The sequence below is a fragment of the Corythoichthys intestinalis genome, chromosome 6 (genome assembly GCF_030265065.1).
Source record: "Corythoichthys intestinalis isolate RoL2023-P3 chromosome 6, ASM3026506v1, whole genome shotgun sequence".
Classification (NCBI taxonomy): Eukaryota; Metazoa; Chordata; class Actinopteri; order Syngnathiformes; family Syngnathidae; genus Corythoichthys; species Corythoichthys intestinalis.
The window spans coordinates 47,973,785-47,991,334 of record NC_080400.1 but is presented as its reverse complement, the minus strand read 5'-3'; the positions used below and the strand labels follow the sequence as shown (position 1 = coordinate 47,991,334).

Sequence of the window (17,550 nt, the reverse complement as noted above, 5' to 3'; positions counted from 1 at the left end):
ATATACTCTTAAACTACAATTTATCAAAAATAAATAAAAATTACTCAAGGGATTGCAATGCTGTAAATACGGCTCTCCATTTACTGTACCTTCAGCATGATGCTTTCTGAAAAGCAGAAGAGTAGTTGATATTCCAAAATTGTCCTTTTTTGACAAACGTTTTTTTCCTTATTACTATCCATCAATTTTTTAAACTGCTTATCAACATGACATCACAGGTTTTCACATTAAAATGTGCATTATTATAAGGATAATTGCCTCTTCCTTTCCGATATTATACAGCTCAGCCTCAGAGTGTGGGTCTGATAGCAGGGACTATTGCCACTGGAGTGCTGGCACTCATCATCTGCTGCCTGTTGGTGGTGGTCACCCTCTACTACTGGAAGAATAAGAACAAATACGAGGAGGAAGAGATCCCGAATGAGATCAGGTTAGTAGCATCTGCTTATTATGCTTATTTGTTTTTGTTCGAGATGGACCCGATCGATCGGGTCCGATCACGTCATTTTCAAAGTATCGGAATCGGCAAAAAAATATTGGCCATGCCTTTTTTTAATATATATATATATATTTTTTAATTAAATCGTTTTCTAATTGTATTTAACGTTACAGACATAATATGTTACACTCATCCAGAGTCTTTAGTTTAGGCTTAAGGTAGGGATATCAGATTTATCCCAATAACGGTGGTAATTAGTTTTTTAAAACATGTATCACGTTAAAATATTTAACACAATTAATGCATGCGCTGCACGACCCACTCACGCATCATCGCGCTCGATCTGTAATGGTGCCGTTTTACCTATATAGAGAGATAAAAGGCAGCGTAAAATTAGTAGAGTGAATTTTAGCAGCCTTTGGAGACTTTTTTTAATTGGCTAAAGCCTTACAATCCCTCTCCCTACGATTAGAAATATCATGGGAAGCATTGTGGGGAAGCAAGGTAGCAGATGATCTTTTTCTTAAGACCTTATGTTATTTCCCAATGCAGAGAAGATATATCAATTGGTAGCACTACGCACAGTCATGGTTCCACTTCCCATCATGCATTTGGCCATGGTCACAGTATCATTTACTGCAAGTTCAACAAATACATTAGATGGCAATATTTAGTCACAATATACAAAGTCACAAGTCTTTCTATCCGTGGATCCCTCTCACAGAAAGAATGTTAATAATGTAAATGCCATCTTGAGGATTTATTGTCATAATAAACAAATACAGTACTTATATACTGTATGTTGAATGTATATATTCGTCCGAGTTGTATTCATTTTTTTCTTAATGCATTGCCAAAATGTATATGATCGGGAAAAATTATCGGGAATGATTGGAATTGAATCGGGAGCAAAAAAAAGCAATCGGATCGGGAAATATCGGGATCGGCAGATACTCAAACTAAAACGATCGGGATCGGATCTGGAGCAAAAAAAACATGATCGGAACAACCCTAGCATTTGTTATTATTATTTTCTAGAATCAAGATACTAGGATACTAATCTAGGTTACATTATTGTTTGCCTTGCCAAGAACTGAAACTTGAAGGAATCCATCGTTTTTATCTATTTGTTGTTGTAAGAGCTTGGTCATCCCTCTGGGATTTTTGCATATCTGAGGAAATTGTTGACCCATCATTTAGAAGAACATGGCAACGATCACCTGGCTAAAAATCAACAAAAAAAAGACAAAAGTGTCCACCCATAGGAAATATGTGAGAGCAATTTGAGCTTCTCATATTTGTGTTTTCTTATGGGTCATCCAAAAGATGAGCTAGTAAAGAAACAGGACCAAGACAACTGAGATGGATTTGACTGATTTGAGAAAAGCGGATTTGTGCAGTAGTACTAGTAGTGTTATTAATAACGGTGTTTCGAATTGAGTCATGTTTTTCATCAGTGAGTGATCGAATTAATTACTTTTCCCATCTTTGCAACGCCGTTACTGAGTTTTTTAAGGGACGCGTTACTACAGCTTGGTTGAATGCATACGAGTTGTCTGATTTTGTCCATATCAGCTGTCTGCCTGGAGAGAGCAGTGTGAGAGGGGGGAGGAGGGAAAGGGATGGTGACGCCATTGCAAATGCAATGATGATTGGCTAGGTGGGCGGATCAAGCCCTGCTTCACTGCACGCTCTAACAAGCACAACAAGACAGTGTTAATGCCAACGGGCCAGGGAATTTCAAAGGTAGCGTTCTCAAACTTGAATTTTATTTAATATTGTTACTTCACCGGATATGTAAGGATAGTGTTCTGCTTATTGTGCAGTAGGTCTAACATACCGTTTCAGGGATTTGAATTGGTTGATGGTCAGTTTACTTTTTGTGTTTTCTTAACAGACTGTAATATATTTGAGCTAAATAGATACAAAATGTTCTGAAATACTGTATATAGTGTTTCTATTGTTCAATCAGTTAATATAAACATCTTTGATGTGAAAGATGTTATGGAATTTATAATAACATGTAGAATAACTGTAACGTCTGTCACTTTGTTGAATAATTACTCTTACAATGAGGTACAGTGTATCACAAAAGTGAGTACACCCCTCACATTTCTGCAGATATTTAAGTATATCTTTTCATGGGACAACACTGACCAAATTACACTTTGACACAACGAAAAGTAGTATTGTGCAGCTAATGTGATAGAGTTAATTTCCCCCTCACAATAACTCTGCAGAAAGCCCGCAAACAGTTTGCTGAAGACATGTCACCAAAGCACATGGATTACTGGAACCATGTCCTACGGTCTGATGAGACGGGCGGACTTTCTTGTGTACCGTCCTCAGAAGAGGCTTCCTCCTGGGGTGACAGCCATGCACACCAATTTGATGTAGAGTGCAGCGTATGGTCTGAGCACTAACAGGCTGACTGCCCACCTCTTCAATCTCTGCAGCAATGCTGACAGCACTCCTGTAACGAGTCAAATGACATTTTTGAGGGAAAATGACAAGCAATACTCAATTTGGACATTTAGGGATTACGTAGTTTCTAAGGGGTGTACTCACTTTTGTTGCCAGTGGTTTTTTTATATTAATGGCGATATTTTGAGTTATTTTGAGGGGAAAATAAATGAACTCTATTATATAAGCTGCACACAGACTACTTTTCATTGTGTCATTTTCTCAGTGTTGTCCCATGAAAAGATATTCTTGAATGTCAGCAGAAACGCAAGGGGGTGTACTCATTTTTGTGATACACTGTGACTGAGTTACTAACTCAGTTACTTTTTGGGAGAAGTAATTTGTAACTGTAACAAATTACTTTTACCAATACTGAGTACTACTTCTAAAGCGTTGCTCAAATCTGTTTTTTCTCAAATCTCAGTTGACTCATTCATGTCTAAGGCTAGGTTCCACCGCAGGTCTGAGTGCACAAATCTGATTTTTTTGTGTGTTTTTCCGACTTCAGTGAGACATTAAATTGACGGTCTGAACGTGACTGGTCGCATAAAAGCAGACCATTTCAAATCCAATCTAGGTAACTTCCGTATGTGGCTAAAATCCGATCCGGGCCACATTTTTCCAGTATGTGGCAATGGCCTGAAATGTGAAGTCGACAAAATCGGAATTCATATAGCAATTACGTCAGCAACCAAAGAAGGGAGCTGAGCGATGGAGCTGTGCATTTGCGCCTAGCTTGAACTCAGATTTTACGCAGGAGGCAGGCATGACCACAGTCATAGAAAAATTAATTGAAGAAAATGATAAGCCTGAGAATGCTCCATTTTCTTTCTGTACGCCAAATGAGCAATATTTTAGTATTACTTACACGGGCGAGCCGGGCAAACTAAAGCACATACATAAGGCTTATGTTGTGCGTCATGCACGCACAGTGCTTGCATGCGTTTTATCAATCCATATAAACGTTGAATATAAGACTAAACGTGGATTATTTGTGTCTGTTATTTGTGTCCTTTGTTCGGAACTCCAAATAGGGTCACCCGAGAATAATGTACTGTAGAGCTAGCATGTGTAGTCATTTGTTTTGATGCTTCTGTGCATGCTGGTCAGTTTGTACAGCGCATGTCGGATTACGAATTAGTGCGCATGCGTAATATTTGAATGGGCTCGATGGACAAAGGCAGTTTGACCAGGCACGCCAAAAAAACAGAAATGACAGAGAATCGGAATTGTGTTTTAAGACCTGTGGTAAGAATCTAGCCTAAGTCCTGTTTAAGGTCATCTCTTGCATCAAATATGAGAAGCACGAATTGGTGTCTCACATTTGATATGGGCAGTTACATTCTTAAATGATCAGTTTACCGATCAGACATTTTCCTCCAATGAGTATTTCTTCATCCTACAAAAACCTTTTAACAGTTTCATCCTTAACCATTTGTAGTTTTAAATGCTTTGATGACTTTAAGTACCTGTTCAAGTCAGTGTTAGATCAGGGGAGAAAATCATATATATATTTTTTTTTTAATATTCGTTTATAATGATTATTTTTATTAGGATTTATTTACTGTTGACAGTTAGTTAGTTAATTGGGTAGTCAGGTAATTTGCATTTTAATGTCAACTGTGAGCCTGTGAAGCCCTTTTTGTGATTTAGGGATATATAAATCAACTTGCATAGAAATAAAAAACAACTATGAATAGTAGTCAAGTCAGTCTACTGTATTAAAGCTTGAACGTTCATTATAAACTACTTATGTTGTATTTATTTTTCATAAATATACCACATTACTTACCTCTCCCTCACTCATCTCCACAGGGAAGACGATCTACCGCCCAAGAGGTCCTCATCGGTGAAAGCATTCCATGCCGACGCCTCATCTTCAGAGAATGACACCCTGACTTCCACCAACACCTACAACAGTCGCTACTGGCACAACCCCAAACCAAACTATGACACCAATTCGTACACGCGCTACAACGGAGACACACGGCAAACCTTCGCCACTGCGGTCCATGGCATACATGGACATAGACAGTCCCAGAACCCAGCACACGGACACAGCTCGGCTGTCACGGCACCGGGCTCCGCCCCACTATCCCGCCACCCTCATCCCACTGCTACAACAACTTCGTCCTTTGCCAATGGCAGCCACACACTTCCACCACCTAAGACCCTGGTGGTCACCACAAACTCTGCCCCGTCTCCCCCCACCATGGTGCGTAGCAATGGCTCCGTGAGTCTAAAGCCAGTTGTGACGCCCACCCATGGGCAGCATACGCACTCATACGCCGTGAGCCAGGCCACGCTGGAACGAATGGGGGCGGTACCCGTGATGGTGCCCGCCCAAAGCAGAGCGGGCTCGCTGGTCTGAAAACCTGTTTTGCTTAACATTTTGGAAATAGGAGTTGATTATTTTTTGGTTGTTTTTTGAGATCCAATGATGAAAACCAAACTGAATATGGGCTGAAACAGCCTGCTGCCCTTTATTTTACTACTGTGTCTACATACAACTGTGTCTTTCTCTACACTGTGTGCTGATTCTTTTTTTTTTTTTTTTTTTAATACTCAAAACAAAGTAAGATTTTGCAGTGCAGAGTTCATATAATGCCAATTTATTTATTGAAATGATCCAACCATTGTATTTGGAAGTAGACAAATCAAAACATCCTGTTATTGGAGTTATTTTATTGTTGGATAGTTTGAAAACAAAGGAATTCTTTATTTATCCTTTCCCCCCATTGTTTCAATACTTCGTGGTTGGACTGGACCGAACTCAAACTACTTCATGAATGCATGTGTTTTGTTTTAAAATAATACATTTTTGCCACAGTTAAACGAATTGAATAATTGTGACCCTGATGATAATGATGATTTTGTGTTCAAAAGTGAATGTTTAATTGTGTGTTGGAAGCTATACGTTAAGATGAACGTATAAGAACGATATAATGGTTGCAATGGCCTTAGAAGAGAAGAGAGGCTTTATAGGTGCAATAGCACGCATAATAGAATAATAATAATAACATGCAAATCTTTAAATTTGGTTCATGCACTTTTTTATAGCAATTCAGACAGCCTACTGTCTTGTTAAGAACTTTCTTACATTGAAATGCTTTTTCCACTTGACTTTTCACATGATGGACAGAGAAACATGATGTCAATGTTCAAAGTACGCATATCCAACTTGTGGAGTGTTTTTATTGTCTTGTGTGTGTGTTTTTTTTTTAAAAACAACAACAACAATAAAAAAAGAAATACTTTTTTTCATTATCGATTTTAGGAGGGAAATTGGTATGCGTGCTTTCATTGTACAATAATGCATAATGAAATACTGTACTGGCAATACAGTATTGCAAAATGAATTGATAATTTATTGATTCTTAAAGTATGACAATGTATGTCCAGATCCTGCTTTTTTTCTCTCACTGTGTCCTAATATGGTTTGTCACCTCTGTGCTGCTTTTAAAAAAACACCTGATAAATGCTTTATAAACGAACAAATATATATTTAAAGATGTTTTTATTCACAGAGGCAAACACCTGTTTTTTTTATTTTATTTTAATGTACATATTGTAACCACAAATGTAAACTAGAATCAAAGAAAACATTTTAATTTGACTCATGTGTCTTAACATTTTGTTACACCAGAGGCACAGAAAGAAAAATGCTGATTTACTGAAGGGAGATTTTTTTTTTTTAATTTGTAGCTTTATTTTCCTTACGTATATTGACATTGTTTCGTAAGGCAGGTAAATCCAGTCTATTTATGCTGTATATGGTAGAAATCTAGATTGTTTTTATAATTTAACCAAATTTTCAGCAGCGGAACTCAGCTTTCTTGCGTGTTAACGTGATGCAGTACTCTAAAAGTCTTTTTGCTAAACTTTATGCCACAATTATTTGATTAAATTTTTTTTTTTTTTTTATTATTGTTGTTACTATTAGTAATTGCAGTTTCGTGGATATTTGGATACAATCTCATTACGTCTTTGAAACAATATTGCTTTACATTAAGCCACTGTCATGTTCTCGTGTCATCATGAAAGAGTTCTTTACACTGGGTTGAAACTGAATCAGACATTTCTAATTATGTTTCTCACGTATGTATATCCGTGCAGTTACAGCTGTGCATGTGCCATTCTTCACACAAATGAGTAGGAAAACACTGAAAATATTCAGCTGGAAATTTGTTTGGATCACATTTTTACAAACTAGTTTAATACTGTGTACTTCATACACAATGTGAACAATAGTAGCTATGAAGACAAGGTGACTCATCACACATACCACTTCTCATTAATCCCACTAATAATTTTCAAACACATTCAAACTCAAATGTCCAAAAATGATAAATGCACATCCCATATTTGCCTGTCAGTGTTTTCAGATGAAGTTCATTAAGATTTTCTCAGCATCTCAGCCCGTCTCTAATGGTTGTTTTCATTGAGACGTCCTCTGAAGTTTCTGTTTTTAGTCAAGGCATAATGGCCACCTTTAAGAACTAAATACAGAAATGGTGAATATTCTACTGACATCCTGTGTCCTTGACCTAGTGTCTAAAATGAGGTGTTAGAGTATATACTGACCAAACCAATTTGTATATATGTAAAGAAATCAATTTGTTCTTACTGTTGGTTTGAAATGTCAAATAGGAAACATAACACTGAAACTTGTAGAGAATAAAATATTGTTCATACAATCTTTACCGTTTTTGTCTTTTCGAATGTCATCCTGTCTCGCACCTTGGTTTCTGAAACATATACACTGTATACATACACTGTCGATTTAGTGGTCCATGCAGCCTCTGTAACTGAATAATGATGCTTAGAAATTGCCCACATGTGTGAATTTGAATATAGATGCTTGTTTGTTGTCTATGTATAGATTGTAAAAACCTCCGCTCGTCCCAGGTAGTCAGAGGTTGAGGACAAGCTGTAGAAAATGAATGGATCGCTGGATGTTCCATTCCAGCTTGTAAAACTAACCACTAGATGGTGGTATTGATACGCACATAGAGTAAGCATATGCCAGGTTTTGACAACCCCTAGCAATGGGACAAGCTGACAGAAAATGTGTTTTGCAGACATTTGGAGTGATTGATGATTTTTCTTTTGAATTAAAACGTATTTCACTCAGCATTAAAGAAAATATAGACCCAGTGTGGAACCTTCACTGCGCCTTTCATGCTCGTGCAGGACTAAAAAAAATCTGAACCATTAAAAAGTCCTGTATTTTACATAAAATGGATAATACATTGTAAAAAATATTATTCATTACAATTTTCAATTTCATTCACGCTGTGTTCCAAATTATTATGCAAAACAACTTTTTTTATTTAGATTTTAATATTTTACAAATGGAGTAATCTTTTGAACAAAGCTCCCAATAACAACAGTAAACAAAACACAATACCCCCCCACCCACCAAAACAAACCTCCCCCAGAAAAACCCAAACAAAACCCCCAACACCCCTCAAAAAAACCTGCAAACCCAAAACAACCACCCTCCCAAAAACCTCCCCCCAAAAAAGGAATAAACTCAAACAACCCCCACCCCCCCCCAAAAAAACTCTAAACATCACACCCCTCCCCCCTCCAAAATATACAAATAAACCCAAACAAAAACAACCACAAGCACCAATGGGGGAAAAGACCATACCAGGACAGCAGAAAATGGAAGCTCTTAAGACTCTCCAATGCAAGAATCCAGAAGGTGAGGTAATAATAAAATTGCAAAAAAGAAGATAGTGCTAGAGTTTACAGTATGAATCATTCATGCCTGTACTGTCGAATGTCCTAGTAAATTGACAAGACACCAAGTGTGTAAACATGGCATACTGCAATATACAAAACTATCATATTTAGCATTATATGGTTTCCACAGTCATTATATGGCTAAAAATTATTGTACAGCCTAATTCAACCCTTTAATGCCTGCAAGATGAAGCAATTATCAGAGAATCACTAAATTTGAAAAATAAGGTCTTAATGAAACCTTTTTTCCAAATTTGTAAAAAGAAAAATCAAAATGCATACATGTAATAAGCGCTCTAATATCTTTAACCTTTGCTAACACCTGTTTTTTTTTTCTCTTTCTCATGGAACCTGAAGATGCATGTGTGGACTTGCATCCATCATTTTTTTTTTTCAAAAAGAAATGTCAAAATTCTGAATTAGTCTCAAAATCATGAAATTTTAGTTGTATCAAATGTGATACATTTGTCAATATAGGTTAAAGATTGTACCGTTTGTCAGAAATGTTCTTAATATAAGAATAGATGTTGATCATTATTCGAAAATAATTTTTTCTTGATTTAGGTGAAACATGACAAACTTTTAAATATATGGGCTTAATAAGTACAAACTGTAATATTTACTTAAAATAAGTGGAATAATCTGACACATTTATCTGTTAACAAGGCTTTAACACTCAAAACAAGATGGAGAAAATTATTCGACTAGATTTAAGAAAAATCCTACTTAATCTGAAAAGATTAAGACAGTATAAATTTGCAGTGTTAAAGTTAGTATAAGGCAATACATATTTATTTTGCATTAATCATTGAGCCTATCAATTAATTAGGTTCATATTGGTGATAAATATAGCCCTGACCACTGTTCACCCAATCTGTTTGGTCTTATTAATGTCCCGTCCCAAGCAAAAAGTGCAGGTTATGCTATTATATCGTCCTTACCAATATCGAGACCAAACCTACGCCCTTGTTCACCCCGTCCTCTGATTTGTTATATGGTAATAGTAAATGGAGTTACAATTGCATTGCACCTCAGGCACTTCTGGAGCTATTATTTTCTATTTGTGTGATTCAATAAACATGATTTAGGCTTTTCAATGAAGTTCAGCGTTTAAATTGTTTCATTTTTTTACGCACATTTTTACACTCTTACTGCAAATGAATATCGGCAGTAAGTAATATCGAAAATCGTCCCCTCTAACTAAAAATAATAGGTATCAGACCTGAAAAACCCATATCGGTCGATTAATAGAATAATTATCCGGAAAAAAATGTCTGCATAGACTGCAAATAATTTTTTTTTAAAATAAATAATGTAGAAAATAAATACATTTTAAATAAATGCAGGTCATCAGCCAATCAAACGCGCATTTGAGAGGAAATAATGGACTGGCATATTGAGTAATTGAAAAGGGGTCTGACTCTGAACATAATGAAAAATATTCACTTGATAATGGTAGGATAAATTCTATCCTTACAACATATGGGAAGACAATCTAAATTACCTATATAACTGAACTCGTTGTATAATGCAAATAAGGTTGCTTGAAAGTTGGTGGGGACAATTCGAGCATCCTGAAAATTTGATAGTGTTATGACCCTACCATCTCTATGCAAACCTACGCCCTTGCTTTAAATAGAGACAGGGAGAGACAATACCAATGGGAAATATCCCTTACAACTACCATTTTAGAGTCGTCAGTTGCGTTAAAATACATTGGAATCAGGGCATTTATGGTTAGAGAATTAAGTTCTAGGTTCAAATCTCCGCTCTGTTTTCTTGGTTATCCCCAAATGTGCCAAGGTTCTCTCTTGAATCTTCCCACATCTCAAAAATGTACTCGAGGTTATTGGATTCTCAAATTATGTGAATGTGAACATTTTTTTCCCTACATGCCCTGGGGTTGGCAAGGTTGGGTGCTCTCTACTTTTCGGACATAAGCTGAGCAACGGGCTCACCCGTGACCCTAATGAGGATATGTAAAAATGTAAAATTGATGTATAGATTAATTAATGTCCTTTATTGAATCAGTCATTCCAAAATATTGCTTATTATACTTTCCTTGATGTTTTTTTTTTTTTTTTTTTTTTTTTTTTTTTGCTTGTTTAACACAGGCACAATATAATGTGGTTTTAATTATTTTGCACCCTCATATCGTAGTGTTGTAACTCAAATTACTCACATTATGCACAGTAGTCAGGCTTCATTCAATCCACAAAGACTCCATCAAATTTACAGGTATATGTTTACAATACTGATGGCTAATTCATATCAGATTAATTCCTACCTACTGTTTTCATTCACCTACTCTGAGGCCATTGCATATGTTACCTTAGTGAACTGTATAATATGTACCTTCATGAACTAAATTTCTTCAAAAGCTTTGATTTATTTGCAGCGTAAAATTAAATGGACTGGCAAATTCACTGTGCAAATTGCATGATTAGCGTTTTACTTAATCAATAATAGGTTTTTAAAAACAATTTCACAGCCAGAAATTGCAAATCCCAGCCTCTAATGTGGTCTTTTTGTCACATGGCCTCAATGCATAAATATTAATTTCAAAGGTGCAGAAAGGAGGCATCAACCCCAGCAGGCACCAAAAGAGAACTTTTTTTGGATGAAGTACTTTTTCGTTTTGTTTTTTTTCCAGGTTAATTGTGATTTCTTTTTTGCTAAAAGTTAAATAAAACCGAGATGGGAAGTTTGTGACCGCCAGTTATGTGGAATAGCAGCATGAACTACTGTAGCATTGAAGGCCAGTACTGAAGAATACCTTTTTAACGCCAGGATGTCTTTATTCAAGAAACCGTTGAAATATACATTATATATAAAAATAAAACTTCCAATCTGAATTAGTTACATATTTACATAATATACAACATCATGTATAACAGGATATATAAAGGTGCAGCCAATACTGAATGTCTGGCAGGGGTTCTCAAACCTTTTACAACAATTATTACCCCCCTCCACGGGTAAAAAAAAAAATCCAATAAAATGACAAAGTACAAATATTGAAATATTTTATAAGATATTAATTCATTTATTACTGGGATTTATTTTCAATTATGAGTGTTGATTATAACAAAAGTATTTTATCAACGTTTTTTTTTCATAACAATGATGAGACGATAACGAGCTAAAAACGTGTTTTGTGAGACTGAAACATAATGAAATGAATGACAGTTTTTTTTTTTTTTTTTTGACGTGACGAGAACGAGCTGGAAATGCACGATGGTTTCGTCACATGTTTAAAATGTGACATTCTATGTGTGGTTAGCCTGCATCGTAGCAGTGTCTAGTTGTGTCACTCATGTGACATGCTGCGAGCCACCCACCCTCCTTCCTCACTGACTAATCAGTGTCGTATCCAGTCTCTAGGCTGGCACACACGGTAAGATTTGCTTTCTTATCTTGGCCAGAGAAAATATGCAATGTAGCTTTAGCCTTTCAAGGTCTTTGTTGAGTGATCATTACAAACTAAATGTAACTCATAGCGTTAGCATAGCGTTCCCGTTAACATTAGGCTGATGCTAACGGCGAGCGTCCTCTAAAACTCTCGGACAGCTTTTTTTACATACAGTTTGTGGCGTCCAGGTGGGTACAATTAATTTAAAATGATGTACTATTTTTCTGCTAAGTGTGGATTATCACCAAGTTGGCGTTTACCTTGTAGACGCTACAATATGTGCAAATTTGTCAATGTTCATACGAAATAGTTGGAAACCTTTATTTATGAATGTATTTTTGGAGTATTTTTTTAAATTTTATTTTACGGATGAAAGGATTTGTAGTAAACGATGACTAACTACTGCGGTGATAACCTGATTCAACAGAAAAATTATCCATGCGCTTTCTGTTGCTCCTGGTTGCATCTGCTTTTGGTTTGTTTATATCATTTATGAAATGTAACACAGTTGCAACTTGACTGAGTTGACTACCGCAATCCATTGTGTTCTCAGAAAAGTGCTGGACTAATGTTAATCAGAGGTGTGGGCTCTACTCATAGGACTTGGTCTTAAATAAGACTCCAATCATAGATTTGATGACTTAGACACGGCTTGACAAAATGTTAAAATACTTGCAACTCGACATGGACTTGAATAAAAATGACTAAATGGTTAAATGAAAGACTGTTCTTGCAATATTCTGCTAAGGGTAAAAAAGTGCAATGTTGGTGCTAGTTTTCATATTACATTTAATGACGCATGTATTTTTCAAGTGACTTGATAAGTAAAATACAGTTTTTCTTTACACAATTAAACAAACGACTGAACATCTCTCGAGACTGTTGATCTACAATATTTTTCCAGGGCCTGTACATTGAAAAAACAGCCACAACAACAGCAAACAAACACTGACTTTTAAATCTAATCAAGTAATGCAGAAAGAAATGTTAGCTCCGGGAAATGATGAAAGTACACTGTCAGTCAAGCTGCAGGTGCTGACTATTCTGTGCAGAAGTAGAGCTCAGTAGAGCACTGACAAGAAGCAAGCAAAGCTTTTCTGATGCCAGAAAGCTCCCAAGGGTTCTGACAAAACAGTAATCTCAACACAGCCATTTGTTCATTATTTATGGATCAAACATCACCTGGACGCCATTGAGCTTGATATGACCGTATACAATGCTTTCAGTCTACAAGAAAGTGTCTCAAATATACACAATATAGAAAACAAATTCTAAGTGTGTGGTTAAAAAAAAATATTGTAAATCATATCATTGAATAACATGATGGATACCACTTTGGTAACCAAGGGTTGATATGTATGTTCATACCATGAACTACAATATATTTGGTAAATTTAAGATAAAGTTGACAAGATTATATATCAATAAGCAGCAAACTATTAGACAGTCTGTCAAAAGCTTTAAGTTAATGATTACTAAGAAATAAAATAGGGGGTGACACATTCAGTCAACTTGTATTTATGTTTAGAATTACACATTATAAGTACAGTACTTTGTATTTGTTCTCCAGCCACTAGATGGCAAAAAAGACCAAGATGCAACTAGCGACACTTGGCAGTTCTGTATTGGTCATTCTGCATGTTTGGGCTGAATCTCAGCTTTTTGTTTCCCTTTGACACATTATTTATTGAGGAAAGGTCATGTTTCTTGTCTTGACACTTTTTAACTATGGTTGCAAAGTGTAATCTGGAGGTTTTTGAAGTGAATAAGGGACACATAACATTCTACATGTAGAGCAATGAACACCCTTAGCCATGTTCTCCAAAAAAAAATAGAAATTAAATGAATAAAAATAGAAATAAAAATTCTATTAGAAACTTTTTTTATTACATGGCAGTTTTACACTCATACTTAGACAATAAAACCCACATACAGTGTATCACAAAAGTGAGTACACCCCTCGCATTTATGCAGATATTGAAGTATATCTTTTCATGGGACAACACTGACAAAATGACACTTTGACACAATGAAAATTAGTCTGTGTGCAGCCTACATAATAGAGTTAATTTATTTTCCCCTCAAAATAACTCAAAATATAGCCATTAATAATTAAAACCCCTGGCAACAAAAGTGAGTACACCTCTTAGAAACTACATACATCCCTAAAATTCCAAATTGAGGACTGCCGCCCGCCTCATCAGACCATAGGACATGGTTCCAGTAGTCCATTTGCTTTGTTGACATGTCTTCTGCAAACTGTTTGCGGGCTTTCTTGTGTACTGTCTTCAGAAGAGGCTTCCTCCTGGGTGACAGCCATGCACATCAATTTGATGTAGAGTGGGGCGTATGGTCTGAGCACTAACAGGCTGACCCCCCCACCTCTTCAATCTCTGCAGCAATGCTGACAGCACTCCTGTAACGAGTCACATGACATTTTGGAGGGAAAATGACAAGCAGTACTCAATTTGGACATTTAGGGATGTACGTAGTTTCTAAGGGGTGAACTCACTTTTGTTGCCAGGGGTTTAGATGTTCATTAATTGGAATTAACCCAGCGCCGGTGGTTCTGGTGGAAGGGGCCACGCCTGCGGGAGCCTCTCGCTTAACTCACGCACTTCTTACTTTGGCACTGTAAATATATTTCACCCTGGCACTTACATACAGTACTCATACATTTCTCCGGGGAGAGTTGGGACGGGGCCATACAATCCCGGCCCGGCTCCCCCATGTTTTTAATGCATCGCACACAAAGGTTATGGGATGGTTGGGACCCGTTTTGCCTCACGGTTACCTCCTCAAGACAGGCCCCGCCATCCCTGCACCTTTTTTAATGCACCACACACATCATTCTCCACAGGAGAGCTCCGGCAGAGGGTGGTGGGACTGGCGGCTGGGTAGAAATTCCATGCTGCGGTCACACTGCCCCAAGCCAAGCTCTCCTATTTTAATGCATACATAGCACTACCCTCCCCTCACAATCCCATCACGGTGCTGGGTAATGGCTGCCAGCCGGGAACCTGGCAGCCACAATAATAGGTGGTAGGTGGGTCCCACGTTTTTCCCTATGGCGTGGCTCCTGGGGCGTGGCCTTCCCTTTGCCTGGGCTGCTGGCCGCAGGAGTGGGGCAAGGTCTGGGCTCCGACCTTGCGCCGCCCCATGGCGGCTCCTCAGCCTTCTCCTGCCTCAGCCTTCCCCTCTCTTCTCTGACTGGGTATCCACCCTGTGCTCCGTCGCGGTTCGCTGTCTGGGCGCCGGTGTATGGACTGGGTGTTGCCTGCTCCGGCGGGGGACCCTGCCCTGCCCTGGGCTTGGTGGGCCGCTGGGGGTCCCGTGCCGTGCCGGTTGGGGGCTGTGGCTGTGGCTCGCGGGCCGGGTGGCCGGACGGGGGTGGGGGTGGATGTGGGGTTGGTGGTGCCTCCCCTGATGCCATCCCTGAGGGCCGGTTGATGGGTACGCGGGTGGCCTGTGGGACCACCCTGGATTCTGGGGGTGGGGGGGGGGGGGTGACGATGTCTCCTTTGCTGAGCTGCGGGAGGAGGGATGGGCTGCGCGGAACACCGCCACCAGCCCTCCCTCCCCGAGCCTGCTGGGTGGGAGCCGGGGCCCTGGGTTGGCGCCGCGTGGCGTCTCTGCTCGTCTGCGTGGCTGTTGCGCGCCTGGTGGGGCTCAAGTGCGGCGGGATGTGATAGGGCGCGCTCGGGTGGTGGGTCCCCGTGCCGGGATTGGCGATGGGTCGGTCGCCAAAGTGCTTACACTCACAAAGGTTTCACACAATTACTAGGTTCTAGATCACAGAACTGATTTGTGTACACTCTACCCCTTTCAATCAATTAGCTTATAGACACCCCCCCATCCCCCTCTTTCACTGGTCAGCAGACCCCCACATGGTGTTAACCGGAAATACATCTAGCTGAAGATAGCACCAACATATTAGTAGCTAGTCTTGTGTTTCTTTCTTCTCTTGTGTTTCTTTTCTTCTGTCCCCCCATAACCCCTTCCTGTTCGCTGCTTTGTCATCATAAACGAGATATTTTGAATGATCACAATGGGAGTATGTCAGACTCTCAATGTGAAACATTAAAACTGTTCAGACTATCCGGGCACTTAGACTTCCATTCTCTGTGTCAAACAGCTGAACAGGACAGGTTGGAAAAAAAAAAATATATATATATATATATATATATATATATATATATGTATATATATATATATATATATATATATATATATATATATATATATACATATATGTATATATATATATATACATATATGTATATATATATATATAGAGAGAGAGAGAGAGAGACAGAGAGAGAGAGAGAGAGAGAGAGAGAGAGAGAGAGAGAGAGAGAGAGAGAGAGTTATTTTGAGGGGAAAATAAATTAACTCTATTCTATAAATTGCACACAGACTACTTTTCATTGTGTCAAAGTGTCATTTTGTCAGTGTTGTCCCATGAAAAGATAAACTTAAATATCTGCAGAAATGCGAGGGGTGTACTCACTTTTGTGATAAACTGTATGTAGGCTTTATGCACTATTTTGTTACTTATATCTTATTGCGCAACAGACGTGCAAGAGAAAATATTCATTTTGGTAATTTGTTGCAGTTCTAAACCTTAACTTTACACTATCCCTTGAGCTTTGATGTGGTCTTTAAATGATGTTTAAACACATTTAGAGGGCTAAGTACATCTACAGTACAGTCACGTCATCTCTAGGCAATCTATTCAGCCCTTGTGCCCATCAGTGGTAATCATGTATCATTTACCAATGCCGATGGTATCACAGCTCACAGCAGTTTGATATTCTGTGGTGACGCTTCACTATGCCCCTGTGCAACTACACTGCCCAATGTGCCAGAGGCATCAACATGTACTGTTGAGTATATACAGAATACTTGAAAGACCAAACAGTACATTTCCCTTTGACAATGCAGTATATGATTTAAGCATCATCCTTTTAAATTTTCATCCAATCCAGACCTAAGCCTTTTTTTTTCATACCTATATTACATGACCACTGATATCACAATATCCATGACTTCACTACAAGAGTTGAATTGGCCCAACTCATGGAGCCTGAGGGTTAATCAATTAACTGTTTTTGTTTCCCACAGGATTGCCGTACCTCAAACAACGGCCACCCTGACTGAGCATATTGGATTCAATTCAATGCGGCTCTGACGCTGGCAAGCAGCCTAGATGGTCTGAAGTGCCAGCGAAAAGGAGGGATGAGCAGGGTGCCGGTATGTGAAGAGGAACAAATGGAATAATAGAGAAAAAAATGCAGGGAGAAGCCTCATGGAGATAGAGACAAGAACAGAAATTAGTGAAGAATGAGTCAATATCTTGAGCTCTGTCTGCCTTTTGCATTTGTATTTAGTACTTGTGAGTTGGCACAGTGACTAAAAATGGTTGTTAGTTGGAAAAACAGATGCTATGAACCAAGTTCAATTGACGGCTTTAATTGTTTGTGAG

General features: G+C 38.3%; 1 protein-coding gene across 1 annotated transcript in view; it reads left to right on the top strand.

Annotated features, from left to right (window-relative positions):
- The window catches only part of igsf11 (immunoglobulin superfamily member 11), a 194,016-nt gene extending 186,269 nt beyond the window's left edge, over positions 1–7,747 (top strand). Inside the window, exons 7-8 of the mRNA XM_057839955.1 lie at positions 283–430; positions 4,718–7,747. Of these exons, the coding sequence (XP_057695938.1) occupies positions 283–430; positions 4,718–5,273 (704 nt within the window). The 3' untranslated portion in view covers positions 5,274–7,747. The remainder of the gene's footprint in view (positions 1–282; positions 431–4,717) is intronic.
- The last annotated feature ends 9,803 nt before the right edge of the window (positions 7,748–17,550 follow it).